This window comes from Bos indicus x Bos taurus, chromosome 2 (assembly GCF_003369695.1).
Source record: "Bos indicus x Bos taurus breed Angus x Brahman F1 hybrid chromosome 2, Bos_hybrid_MaternalHap_v2.0, whole genome shotgun sequence".
Lineage (NCBI taxonomy): Eukaryota > Metazoa > Chordata > Mammalia > Artiodactyla > Bovidae > Bos > Bos indicus x Bos taurus.
The window spans coordinates 87,851,651-87,879,142 of NC_040077.1; the positions used below are offsets into that span (position 1 = coordinate 87,851,651).

A 27,492-nucleotide genomic window follows, 5' to 3' on the forward strand; every position below is an offset into this window, starting at 1 on the left:
CTACTACTATTAATAAACAACAACTAAAATACTGTAACAATGATTAAGAGATTACTTTGTGCCGGTATTAAGGTATTTAGTCCTTGTAGCTAGTTAGAGACTTAGTTGTATTACTTCCAGTTTTCAGGAAACTGATTCTTCATACAGTTAAATAATTTATTCAAACTCACACAGTTAGCAAACAGAAGACAAAGATCCGAATACAAATTCTCCTGACTACAGAGTCCCTTTGCTTTAACCACAATTTTGGAATTATCTCCAAATAAACACAACATCAAAACTCTACTTCAGATCAAAGATTTCCTGATACCACACATTCATTTCAGTTTGTTAACTGGTACTTAAACTATAAGTGCTAATTTAACCTAGAATGACTGCTTTTAAATTACATTAATAAATTAATGAAAATGATTTATTGATTGAGTTTTTAAAATAGACATGCCTGTCTAAAACATACCACTTCAAAATATTTTTAAAGATTTCAGCCTTCACATGCATCTCTTGTGAAAACTATAAACTTCATACATTATGCTAAGAATTTAGTTTTAATGCCATCTTAGTTTTAAGGGAGCCAGTTTGGATCCCTTAATGAAAATATTAAGAGAACCCTTTCTTGTACCCCAATGCTCACAGCAGCACTATTTACAACAGCCAAGACAAGGAAGCAACCTAAGTGTCCATCAGTGAATGAACAGATAAAGATATGATATTTATATACAACAGAATATTATTACTCAGTCACAAAAAAAGAACGAAATATTGCCATTTGCAGTAACATGGATGGACCTAGAGATCACCATACTGAGTGAAGTCAGAACAGAGAAAAACAAATATTATATGATATCGTTTTTTTTGTTGAATCATAAAAAACAATAATAATACAAATGAACTTATTTACAAAACAGAAACAGACTCACAGACTTAGAAAATAAACTTATGGTTGGCAAAAGGGGAAGGGGAGATAAATTAGGAGCATGGAATCAACAGTCAGACACCACTATATATAAAATAAATAACAAGGATTTACTATATAGTCCAGGGAACTATATTCAATATCCTTTTTCCTAATAACCTAAAATGGAAAAGAATCTGGAAAAAAACTGAATCACTTTGCTGTACACCTGAAACTAACACAATATTGTAAATCAACTATAGTTCAATTTTTAAAAAATCCTACCTTTAGAAAAAATTATATAAATTTTTTACTAAAAAGTTATATCTAAATCAGCAGAAATTTCCAAGAGTCAACAATTCCTTGACCTAAAAAACTGAAAATCAGCTTCAAAAATATAAGCCAATTTACCTTTAATTTTCTTGTACTTTTTATACCATCTCCCAAACTCCTGGCACTTGGTTGCTGACACGTTGGCATAATATGTGCTATTTACAATGGATGAAATCATACTCTGCAAAGGAAAAAAAAAAGTTATTTTTGATATGAGTATTCCTTTTTAGGGACAAGAAAGGGGACATTATAGTCTATACCAATCTCCTTTGTCTTTTAAGTTTGAAGAAGTCATTCTCCTACAAACTAAACTATTAAACACAATTACAGAAATTTACCAGCCCTTTAACTTGTAGATGACAGTGCTTTCTCCAAAAAAGCAACGGGGGGGGGGGGGGGGGTGTGGGGGGGGGGGGTGTGGTGGACAACGTCAAAGAGAGGGGACAGGACATGTAGACTGACTGCGAAGCCAAAGAACACTTGTGATTTAGGAACCCCAGCAAAAGGTGAGATCAGATGCTCCTGCATCTGTAATCCAAATAATGCCTTTCAGATATTTCTGTTCAGCTTCCAACTGCAACAAGCTTACACAGCCAAGAATCTGAGAACATCCGTGCTACACACTGCAGAACAACATTTAGGGAAATAAGTTAAATTAATATAATTTATAGAAACGTGTGATTAGCACTTGTGTGAAAATTCACCAAATGAAAAAATTAACAGTGCTATTTTAGAGCAGGGGAACTAAACATAACACTTGTACTGTGTTTCAACCAAAAATGCATCAAAATTTCTGAGTGCTAAAGTACCTGATTCCTTCTTGCTCTTCATACTCCTTTCTCTCCTCAGCTCAACCCCTTAGCTGATTTGTTTGAAATTGCAGTTAAAAGGAAAGAGAAGGGGAACATAACCTGACTCACCACTGAAAAATTAAAAATTAGAACTGCACGTGTATGCTCAGTCGCAAAGTTGTATCTGACTTTTTGTGACCCTATGGACTGTAGCCCGCCAGGCTCCTCTCTCCATGGGATTTCCCAGGCAAGAATACTGGAGTGGGTTGCCATTTCCTTCTCTAGGGAATCTTCCTGACCCAGGGATCAAACCCGTGTCTCCTACATTGTCAGGACACTTCTTTACCACTGAGCCACCAGGGAAAGCCCTATAACTGCACACCTTGAATTAAATTCCATACAGAGATACGTTTTCAGTCAATATGGCATGCTTGGACCAACATTCGTGGCAGATGTTAACTTATACCTGAATGACTGTGATAGTATATGTGTATGTTTTGCACACAGATTTTATTTCTGCAAATTCTGTCTAAAAGCAAATGGACATAAACAAGTCAGGAAATCCAAATGACCCATGTAAGGCTTTATATCCTGCCTTGAAATCTCATCTTTCTTACAAAAGGTTTCCCCAGATATGAAGCAGTTGAAGGAAATCATAGAACTTCTAATGGCATTTTGACGAAGTAGTCAAGATAAAAAGGATAACAATAAATCAAGGCATTGGCAATTTATTTACCAGAAAGTTCAAACACCAGTAGACAGTCCTGCATAGACTCCCATATAAGACAGTTTCCTCTCTGAGCTCACAGGCTCCCTCTTTTTTAATCACTACACAGTACTGATGAGGGGAGTGGGGATTCCTAATTCAATTTACAGAAATCTCTTTGGTTCTTTCTATACAGCAGATGGCTGTCCTGCCTGCAGTCGCTGATTTCTAAATGACAATTCTGTTCTCTATGGGGAGATAGTAAAGAGAACTCTCTTAATCTGAGGCTCTGAACACAGCCCTGGAAACACAGAGCTAGTATCACCTGAGTGTATCACAGAACTTCCGAGCCTTGCATGCTACCTTAGAGGATCAATGGAACCCTAATCTTCCTGAGACAGGGTTTTGCTTTGTGTCTTATTAACAAGGAGTATAGAAGTCTCTTGGCTAGCTGGGCTAGTTCCTTCCCTCTCCGGGCTGAGCTCTCCTCCCTGTCCCAGTCTGTGAGACCCTTGAGGACACTGACTAGGTCTCTTTTTTTTTTTTTGCTCCCTTGTGCCTAACGCAGCTCTGATGTGGGATATCTGAGGCACCAAAATGTAACAGATGAAAAGGGACAAAGATGAAATTTTAAAATGCCAAACTGAAATGTCATAATAATGAAAAATTTAACATGAAAGCAGTCTAATAACAGATGTACCAGCCGCTCTAGTGTATGTGAATAATTACAGATGTACTTGTCATCTTTCTTTGTGGTTTGTATGAATCTTACCCTCTGGAAAGGCATAAGTATACAGCTATGGCAGTAGTCAGAGCTAAACCTTCTATTGCAAAGTGTCCTAGAAAGCTGATTAAAATGGAAAGTGTTTTAAGTCCTGCCTGGAGCTGCCCCTCAACTCTCCCTGGCCCATAACACCAGGAAACCAACCCATATCACTCTGGTCCCAAATAATGCACATTTCTCCCACTCCTTGCCCTCCCTACTTTATTGCTATTTTAGATGCATCTTCATTAACACTGTTGTCTTACTGGCTAGTGTCAATCTATTTGGCTGAGAGGATAAAACCCACGTCCAAAGTCAGGAGCAGCAGCTGTGCTTTGCTGGAGCAGCCATGAAGAGATACCCCATGTCCAAGGTAAGAGAAAGCCCATTAAGACAGTAGGCACTCAGAGAGGGCATCAAAGGGCAGACAGACTGAAACTGCAATCACAGAAAACTATAGTCAATCTGATCACATAGACCAAGCCTTGTCTAACTCAGTGAAACTAAGCCATGCCATCTAGGGCCACCCAAGATGGATAGGTCATGGTGGAGAGGTCTGACAGAATGTGGTCCACTGGAAAAGGGAATGGCAAACCACTTCAACATTCTTACCTTGAGAACCCCATGAACAGTATGAAAAGCCAAAAGATAGGACACTGAAAGATGAACTCCCCAGGTCAGTTAGGTGCCCAATATACTACTTGAGATCAGTGGAGAAATAACTCCAGAAAGAATGAAGGGACGGAGCCAAAGCAAAAACAACACCCAGTTATGGATGAGACTGGTGATAGAAGCAAGGTTCGATGCTGTAAAGAGCAATATTGCATAGGGACCTGGAATGTTAGGTCCATGAATCAAGGCAAATTAGAAGTGGTCAACAGGAGATGGCAAGAGTGAAGATCGACATTCTAGGAATCAATGAACGAAAATGGACCGGAATGGGTGAATTTAACTCAGATGACCATAATATCTACTACTGTGGGCAGGAATCCCTTAGAAGAAATGGAGTAGCCATCATGGTCAACAAAAGAGTCCAAAATGCAGTACTTGGATGCAATCTCAAAAATGACAGAATTATCTCTGTTCGTTTCCAAGGCAAACCATTCAGTATCACGGTAATCCAAGTCTGTGCCCTGACCAGTAAAGCTGAAGAAGCTCAAGTTAAACGGTTCTATGAAGACCTACAAGACCTTTTAGAACTAACACCCAAAAAAGATGCCCATGTCATTATAGGGGACTGGAATGCAAAAGTAGGAAGTCAAGAAACACCTGGAGTAACAGGCAAATTTGGCCTTGGACTACAGAATGAAGCAGGGCAAAGGCTAATAGAGTTTTGCCAAGAGAACACACTTGTCATAGCAAACACCCTCTTCCGACAACACAAGAGAAGACTCTACACGTGGACATCACCAGATGGCCAACACTGAAATTATATTGATCATATTCTTTGCAGCCAAAACTGGAGAAGCTCTACACAGTCAGCAAAAACAAGACCAGGAGCTGAATCTGGCTCAGATCATGAACTCCTTATTGCCAAATTCAGACTTAAATTGAAGAAAGTAGGGGAAAACCACTAGACCATTCAGGTATTACCTAAATCAAATCCCTTATGACTATACAGTGAAAGTGAGAAATAGATTTAAGGGACTAGATCCAATAGACAGAGCACCTGAGAAACTATGGATGGGGTTTGTGACATTGTGCAGGAGACAGGGAGCAAACCATCCCCAAGAAAAAGAAATGCAAAAAAGCAAAATGGCTATCTGAGGAGGCCTTACAAATAGCTGTGAGAGAAGAGGCACGAAAAGCAAAGGAAAAAAGGAAAGATATACCCATTTGAATGCACAGTTCCAAAGAACAGTAAGGAGAGATAAGAACGTCATCCTCAGCAATCAGTGCAAAGAATTAAGGAAAATAATAGAATGGGAAAGACTAGAGATCTCTTCAAGAAAATTAGAGATACCAAGGGAACATTTCATGCAAGGATGGGATCGATAACAGACAGAAATGGTATGGACCTAACAGAAGCAGAAGATATTCAGAAGAGGTGGCAAGAGTACACAGAAGAACTGTACAAGAAAGATCTTCATGACTCAGATAATCACGATGGTGTGATTACTCACCTAGAGCCAGACATTCTGGAATGTGAAGTCAAGTGGGCCTTAGGAAGCATCACTACGAACAAAGTTAGTGGAGGTGATGGAATTCCAGTTGAGCTATTTCAAATCCTAAAAGATGATGCTGTGAAAGTGCTGCACTCAATATGCCAGCAAATTTGGAAAACTCAGCAGTGGCCACAGGACTGGGAAAGGTCAGTTATCATTCCAATCCCAAAGAAAGGCACTGCCAACGAATGCTCAAACTACCGCACAATTGCACTCTTGTCACACACTAGTAATGCTCAAAATTCTCCAAGCCAGGCTTCAGCAGTACATGAACTGTGAACTTACAGATGTTCAAGCTGGCTTTAGAAAAGGCAGAGGAACCAGAGATCAAATTGCCAACACCCATTGTATCATCGAAAAAGCAAGAGAGTTCCAGAAAAACATCTATTTCTGCTTTATTGACTATGCCAAAGCCTTTGACTGTGTGGATCACAAGAAACTGTGGAAAATTCTGGAAGAGATGGGAATACCAGACCACTGACCTGCCTCTTGAGAAATCCGTACGCAGGTCAGGAAGCAACAGTTAGAACTGGACATGGAACAACAAACTGGTTCCAAATAGGAGAAGGAGTACGTCAAGGCTGTATATTGTCACCCTGTTTATTTAACTTATATGCAGAGTACATCATGAGAAACGCTGGGCTGGATGAAGCAAAAGCTGGAATCAAGATTGCCAGGAGAAATATAAATAACCTCAGATATGCAGATGACACCACCCTTATGGCAGAAAGTGAAGAGGAACTAAAGAGCCTCTTGATGAAAGTGAAAGAGGATAGTGAAAAAGCTGGCTTAAAGCTCAACATTCAGAAAACTAAGATCATGGCATCCGGTTCTATCACTTCATGGGAAATAGATGGAGAAACAGTGGAAACAGTGTCAGACTTTATTTTTTTAGGCTCCAAAATCACTGCAGATGGTGACTGCAACCATGAAATTAATAGATACTTACTCCTTGGAAGTAAAGTTATGACCAACCTAGACAGCATATTAAAAAGCACTTTGCCAACAAAAGTCCATCTAGTCAAGGCTATGGTTTTTCCAGTAGTCATGTATGGATGTGAGAGTTGGACTATAAGGAAAGTTGAGCGCTGAAGAATTGATGCTTTTGAACTGTGGTGTTGGAGAAGACTCTTGAGAGCCCCTTGGACTGCAAGGAGATCCAACCAGTCCATCCTAAAGGAGATCAGTCCTGGGTGTTCACTGGAAGGACTAATGTTGAAGATGAAACTCTAATACTTTGGCCACCTGATGTGAAGAACTGACTAATTGGAAAAGACCCTGATGCTGAGAAAAACTGAAGGTGGGAGGAGAAGGGGACAACAGAAGATGAGATGGTTGGATGGCATCAATGACTCAATGGATATGAGTTTGGGTGAACTTCGGGAGTTGGTAATGGACAGAGAGGCCTGGTGTGCTGCAGTCCATGGGGTCACAAAGAGTTGGACACAACTAAGCTACTGAACTGAACTGATGTGGCAAGAAAATAAATATCAGGGCTTCTATTGGCTTCATCAAAGATGGTCTTATACTAGAGTTGGGCTCACACATATTTAAAAAATAGGAGTTGGCAAATGTGGTATATAACACAGTGGAATACTACTCAGTCATAAAAAAGAATTAAATCCTCTCATTTGCAAAAACATGAATGGACCTTGCAGGTATTATGTTAAGTGAAATACATCAGAGAAACACAAATGCTGTATGATTTCACTCATATGGAATCTAAAAATTAAAAAAAAAAAAACAAAATTAAAACAAACTCAGAGATACAGATATCAGATTAGTGGTTACCAGAGAGGAAGAGAGTTGCAGGGTGGCTGAAACTGGGGAAGGAGCTCAACTGTATGGTAATGCTTGGTAATTAGGCCTGTGGCAGTGATCACTTTGTAGAGTACACAGATGTCAAACAGTAAATTCTTCTCATCTGAAACTTATATACTAAAACAATAATAATAATTAAAAGATAATAGGAAAAAAAAAAGGAGTTGGCTACCCTGAGATTCAGTCAGGCTTGTTCTCTTCCCTGTATCATTATGAGTTTCCAGCTCTACAAAGCACAGAAAAAAACAATAGGTTTAAGCTAGGAACTGAGTAAAGGAACTGGGTAGTAAATAAAAAGTTTCCTATGTAATGATAAACTTTAGTCACCAGAAAGGTCTCTTCAAATTTGTGGCACCTTTTATTCATATAAATTCTCTGCAGTTCTTTACATTTAGTTGACCCTCAAAGTAGCTCTACTGATACAAATCTTTGTAATTCAACCCAAGAGAGCTTTAAAAATAGAAGAGGTATTTCTTGGGGATATTGTAAATGAAAGATCATGTTATGTACTACTAGTCCAGTTTCAACTATAAACATTCTATAACCCTAAATTAGACTACTATATTCTCACTGCCTTTGTCTGAATCACTAGACTTCACTGGAATACTCTAAACACATACTACAAGGTCATCTTAATGTTTTTTGGTGTCAATTTATATTTAAAACATCAAAACAATTTATTATAAACAAAATTGAAAGGGGATAATGTAGAGCAAGCACATGATGACTTTTACTTTACAAGGAAGGGTGTTCTCCAGCAGCCCTGGGGCACAGACAATTTTTATTTTCCACATTTCATCATATAGTCATCCCCCGGTATCTATGGGTTCTGCATCCAAGCATCCAAACTATAGATTGAAAATATTGGGGAACAAATTCCAGAATGTTCCAAAAAGCAAAACTTGAATTTCCTGTGCATACTGCAGCACATGCAGTGTGCAACTATGAACATAGCATTTAATCTAGAGATGACTTAAAGTATATAGGAGCATGTACACTGGGTATATGCAAATACTACATTATTTTATACATGTTATTTAAAGATCTGAGAACCTGGGTATCTGCAAGGGGGTCCTAGGATACCAAGGGACGACACTACTTTAATATCACTGAAATTGGGATGCATCTTACAATCAACAGCATCTTGGACCTGATGAGATACAGTTGCTGCAAAATGGGATGAGTAATGATTAAAATCTCTCCCACCTACCACCCTGCCAAAAAACATCTAATTTCCATTCACTGCTTTAAAAATATGTATATAATTTTGTAGTCTACATTGCTCTTTTATGTTTTCCAATCATTTGAGAGCAACCATACAATTGGACTTTTAGAATACCCAATTTTTTTTTGACAAATGAACAAGATCTGAGTCTACTTTTTCAATCCAGAATACAACCAACTTCTGAGTATTCATGTTAACATAAAGCAATACTGATATGAATAACCCAAAAGATATGTGTGCTGTTATTTTTAACACAAACTATGGGACTATGTTTTATTAAATATTAATATTTATATTATAATTAAATAGAGGGCTTTCCTAGTAACTCAGTTGGTAAAGAAAACTGCCTGCAGTGCAGAGACTACGTGCAATTCAGGAGACCCAGGCTCAGTCCTTGGGTTGGGAACATTTCCTGGCAAAAGAAACAGCAACCCACTCCAGTATTCTTGCTTGGGAAATCCCATGGACAGAGAAGCATGGTGGATTACAGTCCATGGTGTCCCATGGAGTTGAACATGACTTAGCAACTAAAATCAAAATATAATTAAATATATTTAAATAGAAATATAATTAAATAGACTAATATTAAATACCCTGGAGAAGGAAACAGCAACCCACTCCAGTATTCTTGCCTGGAGAATCCCATGGACAGAGGAGCCTGGCGGGCTACAGTCCACGGGGTCACAAAGAGTCGGACACGACTGAGCGACTTCACTCACTCACTCAATATTAAATGACTAATAATAAACTGACTTTGCATTTAATAAACATGCTTCACTTTGCATAGTGGGGGATTGTGAGAAAGAAAGGAGGAAGACGTGTATGAGGGGCAACTGAAGCAGCCCCCCTCAGATGCTTACTCACAACCATAAACAGCACAGACAGTGATTGTAGACAAAGCTATTTATGAAAAACATTATGTACTGAAATAAACAGAAAGGTTTAACACATCCTCCTAACTACAGAAAAATTTTTGAAAGTTGTGGGCTTCTTTGTAACCAATCATGAAATTTTAAATATAAAGAACGTAGATAAGGGATTAAAATCCCTTATTTGCAGCCACTCTGACACCTCTGCCACTTATATTTGGAAGTTATTTTTTAATAAAATAAGAGAACTCAAAATATACCAGAATTACTTACTGCAAAGTTTGCTAACTAATTTGAAATTGCTCTAAGGCAACTGCAAGAGAACATTATGGTATTATTATTAATTCTTATTATAGCTAAGTAGAAATTATACAACTAAGAAAAACAAATTTTCTTTTAGCTTCCTTAGACAAATTTTAAACTCACTTGTTTGTTTTTGACTATCCCAGAAAAGAGATGTCACCTATCATTTTAAGTATGGTTCCATTTTTCAGACTAAGGACCCAGAAACTCAGAATAAAGAAGCAGCTTGTTCAAAGTCAAATAGCAGCAGGGAGCAGCACAGAGAGACACGACCACTAGGCCACACTATTTCTTGGGAAATCTTCACCACCATCTCCATCAGTGAACACAAGCCCAAAGTAGATACTGCAACCAATTCTTTAGACAAAGCAAGAAACAAGGTGACAAAAATGAAACAAAAAGTTTCAGGCCTTTATATGAGCTAACTAAGGAATTAAGAATCAGAGGAAGTTAAGGGACCTAAAGGTAATTTAAAACTTAATAGGAAAAGCAAAATAGTAAACACAGGTTAAGATGATTTGTACAGTATACTGGGAAAGACAGAGATCTGAGCAATGCCTTTTCCTCCCTCCCAAAATAGAAAGATAAAATAATCGGGTATTTTTCACCACTTTCCCTTTGACTTAGTGAGATTAGTTTGAACAGCAATGTTATACTAAGAGTAGCTAAGCTGCAGATACATAATACACTCACTGTTAAAAAGACCATTTTAAAACCAAAGTGAATGGTTACATGTTCCATTGGTGAGAATGAATGCCACATCAGAGCAAGAAGTAGGGGGGAAGCTGGCATCTCAGGGCCATCCTTTCTACCTTAGCACAGAGGAAAGAGCACGATGCAGGCAATGAATGACATATGCATTCTTTGCTTGTTTTTAGCCTTGTCATTATGTTTTGTGATATGTTAAATAACTATTAAACATGCTGCTGCTGCTGCTGCTGCGTCGCTTCAGTCGTGTCCGACTCTGTGCGACCCCATAGATGGCAGCCCACCAGGCTTCCCGTCCCTGGGATTCGCCAGGCAAGAACACTGGAGTGGGTTGCCATTTCCTTCTCCAATGCATGACAGTGAAAAGTGAAAGTGAAGTCGCTCAGTCGTGTCCGACTCTAGCGATCCCATGAACTGCAGCCTACCAGGCTCCTCTGTCCATGGGATTTTCTAGGCAAAAGTACTGGAGTGGAGTGCCATTGCCTTCTCCGTATTAAACATGAGATCATAATAATACTTCAATTAAGGATATGAAGTGAAAGTGAAAGTGTTAGTCACTCAGTCGTGTCCAACTCTTTGCGATCTGATGAACTGTAGCCCACCAGGCTCCTCTGTCCATGGGATTCTCCAGGCAAGGATACCAGAGTGGGTTGCCCTTCCCTTCTCCAGGGGATCTTCCTGACCCAGGGATTGAACCTGGGTCTCCTGTACCGCAGATAGATTCCTTACTGTCTGAGCCACCAGGAAGGTATAGTATAGGGAAAAAATGACTTGGAGGAATTATTTTATCATGAAAAATTAATGTTATTTGTCAGCCTTCTAACATCCTTTTCCATCACCATTTCTGAGTTATACTATCAAAATGGAAACTTCCTGCCATTCTAGTTGATAGAAATACTTCCTCTGGGCTGTGGAGTCTGACATGAGTCAATTCAAGAACTCCTTACCTAAAAGACCATGGAAGGGCTTGCTTGTGTGACAGGGGCACCCTCATCTGTGAGAGTGAAATATGGATACTAGCCTCTGAGGCTGGAAGGATTCAGAGAGAAGATCTGTGCAGAACGCCTAGCGCACAGGATATGGAGCCAGTGAATGTCAGCTTTCTTCCCTCCATGCAGTCATTTCTCAGACATCATCCCAGTCACCCGCTGGGAACTACTTTGACGTTGTCATTTGTGCGTGCCCATCAACAAGATTCACGAGGTTGGACGTGAACTAATACAACTTTGCATGATAATAACTGAAAGGGACAGTCAACACCTGGTTAACACAGGACATACGTGAATTTAAGATTAAATGAAATGGACAGTTGGCAACTGGTTAAGACAATACCGATCAGTCACTAGTCTATAGATGAGTGCATGATCAATTTGTTATTTTCTATTGATCCATTTGGCTATACGATTTCATTGTCTGATTATTTTGGCATATTGCAATTTAAGTTGGTCCTTTAATGACCCCTCCAATGGGCAAGACTTGCTTAGAATGACACAAATCATTATCCTACAATCTGTGTCTCTAAAAGACTACATAAACACCACCATAATACAATAACATTTTCACAGTTCAGTAACTTCTACCAGTCATCTTGTTCCTCAAATATTTGGCAATAAAACCTCAACTAGGGGCATGGGACACTGCTGCTTTAAAAACATATCTATATGCCAAGTGAAATAAACCAAGACAAAAGGACAAATATTCTATGATTCTACTTTTATGAGACATTTAGAATAAGTAAATTCATAGGGACAGAAAATAGAACAGAGGTAACCAGGGGCTGTTGGAAGAGAGAAGAATAGGCAATTATTGCTTAATACTTACAGAACTTTCATCTGGAGTGATGAAAAGTTTTGAAAATAGATGGGGGTGGGGGGTTATGATTGTACAACATGTAAATGTAGTTAGTAATACTGGATTATAAAATTATAAATTTAAAAATTGTTAAAATGATAAACTTCATATTATGTATTTTTACCACATACACGAAAAAAGTTTTAAGCATGTGTAGTGTTGCAGAGATAACGTTAGGAAGGGAGGAGGGGACATTTGCAAACTGTCCTTCCATTTGATCATCTTAATAACCTATGAGATAGTTAAGGTGGGTACTGCTAGATCTTTTTATTTTAATGGATTAAAACCCTAAGGATCTGGGGTTTTGTCTTTTAACTTTTCCTTGAATAAAAAATTAGTAAGCCACAGAAAGACATGTTCATAATGTTTTCAAATTGGAATAGTTAGAGACCATTTAATAAGGGAGACCTAGGCCTAAGGTTGGAGAAGGCAATGGCACCCCACTCCAGTACTCTTGCCTGGAAAATCCCATGGATGGAGGAGCCTGGTAGGCTGCAGTCCATGGGGTCGCTAGGAGTCGGACACGACTTCACTTTCACTTTTCACTTTCATGCATTGGAGAAGGAAATGGCAACCCACCCCAGTGTTCTTGCCTGGAGAATCCTGGGGACGGGGGAGCCTGGTGGGCTTCCGTCTATGGGGTCGCACAGAGTCAGACAGGACTGAAGTGACTTAGCAGCAGCAGCAGCAGGCCTAAGGTACAGTAAATTAGGATGCTTGGGACAGACAATGGGGCTGATGGAAGAGGCTGGAAGTGGTGACTCAGGAGGACATCAGAGGAAAAGGAAGAAGCTGTCAGCACTTAAACATATTTTGAAAGGTGAAATCAAAAATAAATACACAGACACACAAACATAACCTATACTTTCTAAGCATCTGGCTAGACAGAGAACAGCTAAATCACGACTTCCCTGTCTTTAAATATATATTCCTCAGCCTGCAATTGTTGCCCTTTTATGGACTTTTCCACTCTTTCCTTCTGCCCTCAAACCTGCTCTTTTGAAATGTAGACCACTGGGATATTCAAGAAAACATATACTAGCCACTGAATTATTCTTTTATGCAACTGCCAAACTTAAGTGAGGAAATACTTAAAATGGATTGACGTGGGGGTAATAAGGGAGAATATTTCAAAACCAGTCTTTTACTCATGAACTGAGAATATTTTAAATAGCCCAATAATCTACCATTCTCCTGTGAAATACTATTGGGTGCTCCACTCTCTTCTTCCTAGGCTGAAAGCTTCGATTCTTTCATCTTCACCACTATACCCCCAATCCTTTGTAAAGTACCTGACTCAACTAAGACTCCACTCCAGCTGGTAAAATACATTTTTAAATTACTGTTTCACCTTCTATAAACAAAAATTAATTCTTTTTCACACTATACAGGTTGAATAAAAATATATTCACCTATTCTATGGTAACCACCAACAAAATGAGTGAGCTTATCTCCACACTGAAATCCAACCCAGCTATGCAATTTAAGTGAATAATCCAGAATGTTTCAGAGTAACAGGCATAGGATTAATGCAGACACGTATATTATGTGCCCTTGCTGGCTGAGAAGGAGTACTCCAGTGATGTTTTCCAAAATCACACAACATACCAGAAGCCTGAATCAAATATCCCCCATATGTAAGCAACAGAAAAGAGCCCCCATTTGATTGAAAATGTTCTGGGGGCATCAACCACCAAAGTACTATATTCATTGTTTCTCATTCAAAATATTTTAGAGCTGCCAAGAACACTGTAAAAATAATAAAACTTTATATTTTATAAAACTTTCTAAAACATTTTAATTATTAAATTAATTAAAGACCTTAGAGCAGTGGCTCTCAACCAAGAATCATTTTCCTCCTTTCAAAGGACATTTGGCAATGTCGAGACATTTTGGCTGGCGCTGGGTGGGGTGGGGAATGCTACTGGCATCTAGTAGGTAGAGGTCAAGGATGCTGCTAAACATCCTATAATACACAGAATCACAGCTCATTCCCCAATCACAAAGAGTATCCAACCCAAAAGCTTAGTTGGGCCAAAGTTTAAAACTCCTGCCTTACAGTAACAACTACATGCAAGATACACTTTGTGCTGAATGCTGAGAACACTGAGATAAAAGATAAGAGATGGCTTCTGCTATTGTGAGGCAGTCCATTAAGTGATGAGAACTGGCAGATAACACTGACAGCAGGTTGTGATAAGTGCTCTGACAGGGGTGTGTCCAAAAGGTTACTAAAAGCAGAAGCAACTACTTTAATCAGAAGGTCAGGGTTCTTCACCAGAAGTGACTTCCCAGCTGATATTTGAAAGATTTCATCAAGCAGAAGAGAGTAGGGTGTGCTAGCCAAGAGAAATCACACAGCACAAGGCAAGTAGTGCCACACCGAAGGACTCCAAGGTCCCCGGCGTTGTGCACAGGGGCCACCGAAGCCAGAGATGAGCATGGCACATCTCCCTTGAGGACTAGTCTCATGTAGACAGGGGAGGCTAGTGATTGAACAGGTAAAGAGGTTTCTACGGCAATTTCAAAAATATCAAAAACATAGGTGCATGGAGTAGAGGAAATGCTAAGGGTAGTAGTTAGGTTGTTTCCATCTTGGGAGTATTTTGGTGAAGTCTGAGCAATGTTAAATGTTTCAATTGCATACACTTGGAGCACTGAGTAGATGTAGGTAGAGGGAGGAAGGTGACTGATAGAAATCAGGCTAGTATCTGTCATCTTCACGGTATACACAGGGTATTCAGTCTGTTCTTCCTATAGGATGAGCAGGGGGAGCCGCTGGAGGCTTATAGACAAGGAAATGATACAATGTTAGTGTTGGAGAAGCAGGTGCCAGAAGAAAGATTATGACGCAGGATGACTTAAAATATTTCACAAGAGAGGTGATGAAAGTCTAAACAAGGCAATGGCATAAAGGAGGAAGATTTTAATATGGAGGTGGTAGAACCCATAGTATCTACTATGAGAGTGACAGAAAAGAAACTTTTGAGGTTGGGCAACTCGGTGGGCAAGCAATGCGAAGAGAGAATGGGGGAGCAAAAGCATTTTTACAGCAAGGGTAAAGATGTTCTCATTCGAAGCTCAAGACAACCCTGCGAATTACATGACATATGTGGACACAATCATGCCCAGTTTACAGACGAGTTTAATGAGGCTCTGAGAGTGGACAGGCTTGCCCCAGATCACAAAAGAACCGAGATTCAAGAATTCCCTGTTGTCCAATAGGTAGGACATGGTCCTTTCACTTCCCAGGGCCCAGGTTCAATCCCACAAGCCACATGGCTCAGCCAGGGAAAAAAAGAGGGAGAGAGAGAGAGAGAGAGAGTAGAGCTCAGGGCTCTCAGTTCCTCATGTGGGTTCCTTCCATGCAGGCTGTATCTCTAGTCACATCTTACAGCTATAACCAAACCAAATAATCACAACTGATCAATACTGACCAAATTTCTGCAGGCCTCAAAAACCCTGGATAAAATTCCGAATTGGTGATATTAAGTTAGGAGCTTGTCTACTTCCAGGCAAAGCCCAATTTGACTTTTAAGTAAATCCAAGAGAAAATTAACTGTGACTAACTGTAAAATTTAAGACAAATGACTGAATTGTTTCTCTAAATTGTTCTTTATCCAGTCCCTATATGTGATCAGAATAATTCAAAATATATATATTTTAGAACTTCATAAGTAATCACACTGGAATAAATAAAAATTCTAGCAACAAGCTTTAATCCTATGTACATCCTCTGGAGGAGGAAATAGCAACCCACTCCAGTATTGTTGGCTGAAAAATCCCATAGACAGAGGAGCCTGGTGTGACTCCAAAAGGTCACAAAAAGTTAGACAAAACATACCAACAGGGAGGTACTGAAATGGCCTACGAAAGCTGTGAGCACAGAAGCAGGGACATGACTGATGGTCAAGAAACACTAGTGTCCCTTTCCATCTACCAGTCACTCAGGTGCACGCTGTCTTGATTTTTTTGGAATCAAAGATATTAATAGCAGGCTTTGTCTCAGAGGATCTATTCCAAAACACTCTCCAAGACACATATAAAAAATATTCCGTTCACACCAACAATATCATGTCTCAATAATAACAGCTGGTACTATTTATGGAGTATCATTGTATGCCAGTACTAGGCCAAGAATTTATGTGATTTATCTCATTACTCCTCATTATATGACTCAGAACTATTACTCTCCTGGTTTTACTTACAAAGAAATAGATAAGGTCACAGAGGCTTGTAAGCCAAGACATGAACCCAGATCTGATTGATTCTCAATGCTGACTCTTAACCACTAGGCTTCCTACTTCCCCCAAAGACTGTTATCCTAGAACATAGCTCAGGACATATCAAGTTTCCATAGTTCTTGTTATCATCCCTTGAACTTGACAGACATGCAGTCAGCCTACTGTCTTAAATCAAGTGTAGCAACTCACACCAGAAAATGGATTTCCATTCATAGCTTTAAATAATGTCAACCTGAGTTCACTTCACAGCTGTTCTAAGCCACTCCCTATAGCCACTAAAACATCTTATTAGAAAAAGTGGTGCCCTCACCCATGAACACAAACAGAAACAGAAGCTCTTCCTCTGCATTCGTCCCTTTCATCCTCTCGATCTCTTACTTTTGTGACTTCTTATAGCTTATGATCAGTTCATTAAAGAAAGAGTACCACTTTTTCTCACAGTGCATTTTTACATGCTGAACTCACCACAAAATCTCTATAGAACATATATGATGCAAAGATCATCTCTCTCTGCTAGACCTAGAAAAGGCTCAATAAACAAACATAAACAAATTAAGATGTATTTGGCATGGTTGACCCATTTCATTGACCAAGAAATGCAATCTGGAGCCTGAACTTTGGCAAGGGAGGTCTCAACTGGAGTTGCAATTAACCAGCTGAGTAAGCTTATGCAGGTAAAGTGCCTCTGAGCCTTGTTTTCTTGATCTATAAAATAGAAATATTGATACACACCTCCTATGACATGTATGAGAAGTTAAAGAATGAGTGTAAAATGTTTTAATGTGACTCCTACTACATCGGAGCTCTAGTAAGTGATAAGTTCTCCTCTACAACAAAATTCACCACAATCTCCATAGTTTTGCCCACCTAAGATGTAGTGTCATCCTCTAGGGGATCTTCCCAACCCAGGGATCAAACCCAGGTCTCCTGCATTGCAGGCAGATTTTTTACTGTCTGAGCCACCAGGGAAAGCCCAAGAATACTGGAATGGATAGCCCATCCTTTCTCGAGGGGAACTTCCTGACCCAGAAATCAAACTGGGGTCTCCTGCATTGCAGGTGGATTCTTTACCAGCTGAGCCACCGGGGACTCATTGCAAAAGTTCCTGATGCTGGGAAAGACTGAGGGCAGAAGGAAAAGAGGGCATCAGAGGATGAGAAGGCTGGACAGCACCACCGATGCAATGAACATGAACTTGGACAAACTCTGGGAGATGGAGAGGGACAGGGAGGCCTGGCATGCTGTAGTCCATGGGATCACAAAGAGTTGGACACAGCTGGGCAACTGAACAACACGATGTAGTGTGAATACAAAGACAACTGTCTGAGCGGGAGTGCCCCTCCTGCTAGACAGCACACCCATGGCTGCTTCGTTTGTTCTGAAGACACTGACCTGGGAGAGAGGGCATTCTTTGGCTAATGTGCTCTGGTTCATCTCTTTAAGCAATTCCTTTAAGGCATTGCGGACCGTGGCATGGTTCCACTGCTCTGCAGGCAAGTCTTCCAACTTCGAACAACTGGAAAACAGAGGAAGAATGAATGACATGCAAACCCTAATAGTGTAGAGTACAGCAGTCACCCCCCGTCCTGTAAAGCATAGTCAAAGAACAGGGTCGAACCTGGGCTTGAAATGAGGGAAAGGGAGTAAAACTGCTTCTCTAGGGCCTCAGCAGAGCCCATCGTGGCCTCTTTCAGTTGCCCATCACACTAGCCTGAGAAAAACAGTCATTTTGCAGATAAAGAAATGCCAATTTTTAAAAATATGATTTTTCCAACCTGCTGATAGAAATGGCATGGCAGTGTAATTACAAACTTCTGCAACTTAAATTTAATTATTGGCCATTCCTAAGGTTAAATGTAACAGAAGCTTCATCAGATTTGAAGGCCTACTTTCACTTTCACCCTTAACCCTCACAGAACAATCTAGAGATGTTACTTACCTAACCAAAAAATAACTAAAGACATTAAAGTATTCCTAGACAAGGACAGGAATGGTAGGTCCCTATTAAAGTGCAAATTCTCTGAAAGGGGGTAAATTCAAAACCTATAGAGGAAAGGACAATATAAGGGATATAACTTGCAGGCACTTTACAACACAAGGTATGGCAGAGAACCTCTAGATTCTTTAACGGTATGCTTTGTCTTGAGTGCTGTATCTGAAAAAAAGGAACCATTCCCAGAACTTCTGCAGGCTACCAAAGAGGAAAGCAAAGTCCAGTGCCAGCGCCCTCTGGGTAAGCAGGCTACTCAGGCACCCAACCCACCCCTCAAACACAAGCCTGAAACAGCAGAGGTGTTGATTCTTCAAGTATTATGTACTAAGCATTTAACCAGAGGACTCATTAAATTAGGGGCTTTGGAAAGTGCCCCTTTATGGGCTGCAGATTTTTAATGATTTATCAAGCTTCCCCTAAGTTACCACTTCACTGCTTCTGAAAACAAAACATAAAACAGTTGGAATGTGGACTATAAAGATGCCTGGTGAAGGGCCCCCTTCCCCTCCTCTTCTTTTTTTTCTCTTTTCATTTCATCCAATGTCAAGAAATTAACAAAGGCAGGATGAGCTGATCTCTGCAGCGAGTCTATGATCGACGGAGCAGCTCCAAGAGTAAGGAAGGGCAGATGTTCAGAGACACCCACCTTTGTAATTGGATTTTCAACGTCACGACGTGATAGACATCTTGCAGCATGTCGGCCACTGTCGCGTCAGGTGCATCTGTCACGTAACTGAGGGGGAGAGGGTTCCACCTCCCCAGCTTGATTATTCCTGCACAGGGAAGAAAAACATAATAAACACATAGCTGCTATTTATTAAACCCTCCCATTGTTTGTTCAATGTTAAGCAGGTCATCCAATAGCCAACATTCAAGGCCCACTCAGATATTTGACAACCCCGTGCAATAGCCTATTTCTCTCTGGCTGACAATTGAGTTAACTATACAGGAAGATGAGAATGAAAGGATGAGGTTTAATCACGGACAATCAGTTTTTTTTATGTTTTCCTGTTTCTTAAATTACTTAGAAAACCATACGGACACTTCCTTCCCCCAAAGTCTTATTTCACAGTCTAACTTAAGACTGATGCTAAATATACCGAACTGCTGATTTCATAGACAAAAAAAAAAAAAAAAAGCAAGTCTTAAGTAAATATAAGATTCAGTTTTGAATTGTACAAGAAAATTCCTGTGTGTGGGCTCAGCACACACACAGTCACATCCTGGTTGTGGTGCGAACCCCAGTGTGAATAGCATTTGGAGCTGAAGAAGCAATGAGAATTCACTTCTAAATTCACATTTCACCAGGCGGAGGGCTTGTGTTCCATAGCACAATGACTGACCACAGATCAGAAACAGCAGAGATGCCTTCAACTTCCTTTTTTTACCCCTTTGATAGTTCCTCAGCCTTTTTTACAGTGACAGTGGTACCCTTCCCCTGTGCTACATATGGTAAACACTCGTGACAATGGAGAGAATAAAAATCCTGGTCAGACCTGGACAGATTCACAGGACAGCTTCAGCAAGGCATGATGAAAATGCTAGGCTATTCACCAGATGGACCTTATCTGGAGCACAGGGCACCCATACACTGATAACAAAATATAAAGAGAAACCCATTTCACAAACAACACAGAGAAACAAACATTTTATTTGTATGCTACAAAAAAATCCAAAGGTCCCCTAGATGTCAAAAACTGCCACACATCCCACACAGCCATGCTTCAGTGATAGACGAGGAACAGCATTTTTATTTTTATTATTGGCAACACAGGTGAGTTCCAGCTACATTGTTCTTTCAAAAAATATATTTTATCATCAAAGAGAGATAACACCTGTATACCCAAGTAAACCTTTAAAAGCTTCACAAGATGCTGCTTTATAGCTATGGGGCAAAATTCCAATCATAGGAAATGAACTTTCTGGTCAGGGCATGTCCTGTCCAAGATGAAATCAATGAATGCGCAATGCTTGACATAATGCTTGAAAACAGGGAATAAACAGAACAAAAATATTAAAATGATGCACTGTTTCAGTATTAAGATTTAACAATCTGGTGCTGAATATGCTGCAGTATAAATAGTGCCTGGACTCAGATCCAATAAAGTAACACAGCTCTCATTCATAGTACCGTATGTCTCCAGTTCTGGCTCCTTAAGTCATATTTCACTTGCCAAGAAAAGCTGTTTTCTTGTGGGGATAGTTTTCCTAACATTCTCTCTCATGACAATGAAAAGTGCACAGCACACAGCATGGAGTAGTCATGAAATGAACATCCAGCACCCACTGGACAGCCATCCACAGAGGCCAGGTCTGCTTCCTTGCTTCCTTTACTGCTTCTGACTTTTGAAAGTACTAAAAAGATACCATGGGACATGTCTAACATATTTCCTTTAAAAAAAAAAAAAAACCACTCCACAGTTTTAAATTCCCTTTAAAAATCCATTATCGTGATAGCCCATAAGTTGAGTATAACCTGTGTGTGCATGCTAAGTCGCTTCAGTTGTGTCTGACTCTTTGCAACCCTAAGGACTGGAGCCTGCCAGGTTCCTCTGTCCATGGGATTCTCCAGGCAAGAATACTGAAGTGGTTGCTGAGCCCTCCTCCAGGGAATCTTCCTGAGCCAGGGATTGAACCCACTCTCTTGCGTATTTCCCGCACTGGCCGGTGGGTTCTTTACCACTAACACCACCTGGGAAGCCTGAGTACAACCTGACCATCTCCTAAAGGTGGTATTCTATTATAAGAGATTAGAGGGAGAAAAAACAAAGCCAGCAACTCCTAAACAAGTAGAAGACAACTGTGTGGGTCATTTGGTTACTAAGAATACAAAGGTAACATGAAGCCATCGAATTCTGTAAACTTTAACACACACCTCTAGAGGTGATTCATGCATGCTATTGTGTGCTGTTGTTCATTTCTTTTTATTGTTGTGGAGTGTTCTGCTGCAAGTTTATACCACAATGCAGCCAGACACAACAGAATATCTCCTAATGCTCTCATTTATATAAAATACAAGAACAAGCAAGACTCATCTATGAGAAGAGAGGTCAGAATGTGCTGACCTCAAGAGAGCAGAGTCATGACTGGAAAGGGACATAAAAGGGATTTCTAGTTTTGGCTGGTGGTTGCATGGGTATAAAAATTGTTAAAATCCATGTAACCAAACACCTAATATGCCTGTATTTTATTGTGTTTAATTATACCTCAATTTTTACAAAAGTAGAGGGGGAGGAATCTCTACCGGAAATGATAGACAATCACTCTATTGAAATTATTCATCTCCATTTAGATGAATTCTCTCCCTACCTTGATGAGCCGGAAGGAGACTTGTTTGGGCTGGAATTAGACCCATACAGGTGTCTTCACCACTTAATGCCTGCACAGAGAGCAGCTGCTACAGGTTGGTTTCTACATCTTGGAAGAGAGCTGTTGACACACGCTATTTTCAGGCAATGGGAAGTGGTGTGTGCTTTTTCTTTTTCACACCGTATTGACTAACCTGCACCTAGAAGTCATGCTCTTTGCTTAACTACCTGCCAGAGTTTGCAGGTGCGAGAAGTGCCAGGACCGCCATGTCCAGAAGCTGCTCTCTTCCAGCCTGGCAGGGACTTGGAGCAACTCTTCTTAACAAGCCTTTCCTCCAAACGAGGTCTTGTCTAAAGTATTAACCTTCTTTGGAAATACCTTCCTGAGATACAGTCCTCCTTCCTTGGTATAAAACAAATAGAAATATTACTTGGGCTGGTATCAAGTGTTAATTGAGAAAATTGAATTGGTTTTCTTTTTCTTTAATTAATTAACTTTTAATTGAAGGATAACTGCTTTATAGTACTGTGTTGGTTTCTACCAAACATCAATATCAATCAGCCATAGGTTTACCCATGTCCCCTCCCACTTGAACATGCCTCCCACCCCCCTTGCCTGAGGAAATCAAATTGGGAAGCAGACACCATAATGACAAAGAACTCCAGCTTCCAAGTCAAATGGCTGCTGCTCATATTCTGGCTCCTCTACCTACTAACCATGTAACCACAGCAAGTTCCATCATTTCCCCGTACCTCAATCCTCTCATCTGTAAAATGCAACAATAAAAATACTGACCTCACATAAATATTGTGAGACTGAATATAGAGCCCTTAGTACAGAGCTTTGTTGTATGTGTTAGTTGCTCAGTTATGTCAAACTCATTATGACCCCATGGGCTGTAGCCTGCCAGGCTCCTCTGTCCATGGAATTCTCCAGGCACAAATACTAAAGTGGGTTGCCATTCCCTTCTCCAGGGAATCTTCCTGACCCACAGATCAAACCCATGTCTCCTGCATTGGCAGGTGGATTCTTTACCATCCGAACCACCAGAGAAGCGCCAGTACAGAGCCTGGATATCGTTAATTCCAACAATTTACAGTAATTATCTTGACACATTTATGCTTCCTAGGGTTTCCCAGGTAGAGCTAGTGGTAAAGAATTGGCCTGCAATGCAGTAGATATAAGAGACACAGGTTCAATCTCTGGGTTGGAAAGATGCCCTGGAGGAGGTAATGGCGACCCACTCCAGTATTCTTGCCATGGACAAGAATCCCATGGATAGAGGAGTCTGGCAGGCTACAGTCCATAGGGTCGCACAGAGTCAGAGACAAACTGCAGTGTCTTATCATGCATGTAATGCTCCCTAAAAGGCAAATATAATTAATTTCAAAAATATTTACTCAAGGATGACTTTAATATCATTTAATCTTTAATTCAGTCAAGTGCCTACAAAAGGCCCTCATTATTTTAAATCACAAAGGAAAAGCATGCATCAATTGTGTCCCTCTTTTTATCCCTGTTCCCTTGCCCCTCCCCCCTGCTTATTCATTTCTTACAGCCTTGCTCTGCAGTGTCGCCTTCCTTTTACCCACAAGTAGGTTCAGATCTCTCCTACTTTAAAACTAACAAAATCAGTACAACAACCCTTTACCTCTCAGTGTCTCATTTTTTTGTACCATCAAATGTACTGAAAGTGAACCTCTTTAATTTCACCATCAGAACTTCACCCCAGATATCTATTTTCAGCTCCTTTCATGAGGGCTGGGTTACCCTGAGTAACTTCACTAGGAAATCAGAGATTCACTTCAAATACCCTGTGCTAATTCATCTTAGTAGCCTACAAGCCACACAGGTTCAAGTGTGAAGCACATCAGAAGAGAAGACTGGAAAGAGCTTGGTTCCAACTCTGGAAGGCCTGGATGCCCAACTCAGTAGCACACTGTATGGGTCAGAGGTCATAAGCAAGGCCTGGGGTCAGAGGTGAGTCCATGCCCAGTCCCCTCTGCTTGTCAGCTGTGAGCCTTTGGGCAAGTTGTTCAGTAGTCTCTTCAAGACTCAGTTTCCACTGTCTGTAAGATGGGGACAGTAATAATGCCTGCTCTTTAGGGTTGCCACCAGGCTTAAAATGAGAATGAGAATGTGGCCGTCGGATGGCACAGAGTAAGTGCCTAGTAAACACGAGAATAAGGTAGATCTTTGAAAGCTCTTGGGTATAGATGTAACACCATCAAAGCAAAACTTCAGGACAATGAAGCTATACTGGGTAGACGGATTTGTATAATTGACTTGCTTTGCTGTACACCTCAAACTAACCCCAGTGTAAATCAACTATACTCCAATAATTAAAAAAAAAAAAAAAACCTAGACTAGAATTCAGATGGACTAAAAGAAGGAAGTATTCTGTGGGGGGAAAAAGGGTTGAAATAATCCAGATAGGTGAATCTAACTATATCATAACAGCCTTTTCCTGACTCCCTCTAAGGAGAGATACAGACCCCCAAGAAATGCTTCAGTACAGTGAAGGAGGACAAAGAAAGAAGAGAGGGTATGTACCCACAGGGGATATCTGACTCACAGTGTTGTAGAAATCTCAATATAAACAGCGTAAGTATACAAAATTCTTTCTAATGTTTATACTCCATGAATAGGTTTTAAAGCTCCAGACCAAAAAACTACACTAAGAGTCAGACATGACTGAGTGACTTCACTTTCACTTTTCCTTTCATGCGCTGGAGAAGGAAATGGCAACCCACTCCAGTGTTCTTGCCTGGAGAATCCCAGGGACGGGGGAGCCTGGGGGGCTGCCGTCTATGGGGTCGCACAGAGTTGGACACGACTGAAGTGACTTAGCAGCAGCAGCAGCAGCCATGATGATTAGATAGTACTAGACACATCCAATGGCACCCCACTCCAATACTTTCGCCTGGAAAATCCCATGGACGGAGCCTGGCAGGCTGCAGTCCATGGGGTCGCTAGAGTCGGACACGACTGAGCGACTTCACTTTCACTTTTCCCTTTGATGCATTGGAGAAGGAAATGGCAACCCACTCCAGTGTTCTTGCCTGGAGAATCCCAGGGACAGGGTAGCCTGGTGGGCTGCCGTCTCTGGGGTCGCACAGAGTTGGACACTACTGAAGCGCCTTAGCAGCAGTAGCAGCAGCAGACACATCCAGGTGGCGCTAGTGGTAAAGAATCTGCCTGCCAGTGCAAGTTCGATCGCTGGGTGGGGAAGATCCCCTGGGGTAAGAAATAGCACTCCATTCCAGTATTCTTGCCTGGAAAATTCCATGGGCAGGGGAGCCTGGCAGGCTACAGTCCGTGGGGCTACAGAGAGCTGGACACAACCGAGCGACTGAGCACGCACACACACACACACACACAGCCACGACAGACACACACACCCAGCCAGGCACACAGTACATGCTCAATAAATGGCAATTCCCAATTCTTTTCTGAATATATATCACACTCTCACTTTGTCTGGAGTACTCATCCCATGCCTTCACTTCTGGAAATTGTATGCATTCTTCAAATTATGTACCAAGAATAATTCCAACTCTGGTCAACCCAGCCTGAAGCAACTCCTTTCTCTATGTATCTGCACAGTAAATACTCATGGTTGGTTTGTGTATCCCAGAAGGAGCTTATTTTATCACAATATCCCTTTATAGTACTTTACAGTATACAAAGTGTTTTGTTTTGTTTTTTTTCCCCCAAACCATTAGAGTTCATCCTCAGAGGAGAGCACGGGGTCAGTGTGACACCTGAAAATGAGGTGAAGAACAGAAAAGAGTGAGTTTTCAAGGCATCAGTAGATGATGGCCAGGACTACGCTCCAGGCTTCACCTGACAAGTTTTCTACCTACTGGACTAATTCCCTTCCCACTCAGCTCTGCCCGTGTATGCTGTGCCCCACCACACAGTTACACATGGGGCAAGGTCTTGACATTTAATGTTAAAAAAGGAACACAAGAGACCAATAAGCAAACAGGTGTCAGGGCCTAAAAAGCCAGCTTCTCTGAGAAAAAAAATCATCTCCCTCAACAGTGCCATTTCAGACATAACCACTATTTCCCACATCATCTTTCCTATTTCCAAAGAATTTATCATCTGCACACATTTACAAAATGCCTGGTGCTGAGGACTATTACAGATGCAGTTTCAAGGTCTTTGAGTTGCAAATTATGGGCCTTTATTTGGGGGCTGAAATTCATACAGATGTTAACATGATTGACTTGAGCATAATATAAATAAAATTGTTTATATCTAGACAAATCTTTCACTAAAATGCAGAGGACCAATCCATTCTTCATATGACGCCTTTAGACCAAATAACAAAATACAATTGCAGGTAAATTTCCCATTAGTGACATAAAATTAGGTTGCGAATGGAAGCGATTTTTGTCTAAAATTAAAAACATACAATCATGGAAACCAGTTTTTTACTCTCTCAATGCAGTGTTTCTGCCAAAGAGTGAATATATCGCAAAAGAAATATCAATACTTGCTTGTGTTCATTTGTATTTGTTATTTTTATCAGTTTATAACCTGACTTAAAGACACCAAATACTCTTCTCAGTAAATGCATAATTCATATCACTAGTATTATTTAACTATGTGAAAACAAGCGTGGAGATAATACACATTAGAGTTAATCAATATTTGACTCAAATTTTTAGAAAGTTGATCACTTCTGAGGATAATACAATATAATCAATAAAACATCAAAAGGGTTTATGTAAGCACTAGTTATTCGTTCATTTAACAAATTTTTCTTTTGTGTCTCCAGCATAAGTCACTAAGATGAAAACATAACCCAATACACATTATCCCTGTAATTATGGAGCTCACAGTTGAGTAGAGTAGCTTATTATTGCTAAACACATACCTAAGTGAAACCATTCTTAAAATAAACCAAAATGACAGTTTTACCCCCTGTACCTCAAATATAAGAAATGTTTATTTCATGAACACCTGCAGCAGATCGCCTATAAAGTATAAGAGAATAATTCTCACAGTTTGCAGTGGCACAGAGATAGATGCTGATAAAACAGATATATATTGGTGTATCGAAGAATAAAGCCTACAAATCAATCGGTGAGACAGATAGAGAAACCCAGCAAGATATCAGCTGTATTCTTATAGAACAGCTTGATGAATAATTTTCTTTTATTCCAGGTACATTTTACCATTAATTTTCAAACAAAATGAAAATTCAGCCTGGGAAAAAAATGAAACATTAGCTTTAATATCTAAAGGCTAAGGTTTACATATTTCATAACTCCTTGAAAAGATCTCAGCAAAAGAGTATCAATACAAAACCCCAGCCTCAGAGTAACTAAGCCCTGGGGCTTCTGGTTGGCAGTATTATTTCCACAATACACCAAATGCTGATGAAGCCCCTTTTAAAAATAGGAGAACTCATGACATTGACTGCATCTGTTTATCCTCCTCAGAGTGGTTGTGTCCCTGTGCTATAGCATGTAATTTTCTGTTGTTCAGCTAAGCTTTGTTAAAGA

At 40.2% G+C, this 27,492-nt stretch overlaps 1 protein-coding gene across 4 annotated transcripts in view; it reads right to left on the reverse strand.

Annotated features, from left to right (window-relative positions):
- Positions 1-27,492, reverse strand: part of SATB2 (SATB homeobox 2) — a 210,033-nt gene that overhangs the window by 98,207 nt on the left and 84,334 nt on the right. For all 4 annotated transcript variants that reach the window (XM_027563810.1, XM_027563818.1, XM_027563828.1 and 1 more), the window contains 3 exons: positions 19,311-19,437; positions 18,064-18,187; positions 1,304-1,406 (listed from right to left, as the gene is read on the reverse strand). In XM_027563810.1, coding sequence (XP_027419611.1) covers positions 1,304-1,406; positions 18,064-18,187; positions 19,311-19,437 — 354 coding nt within the window. The remainder of the gene's footprint in view (positions 1-1,303; positions 1,407-18,063; positions 18,188-19,310; positions 19,438-27,492) is intronic.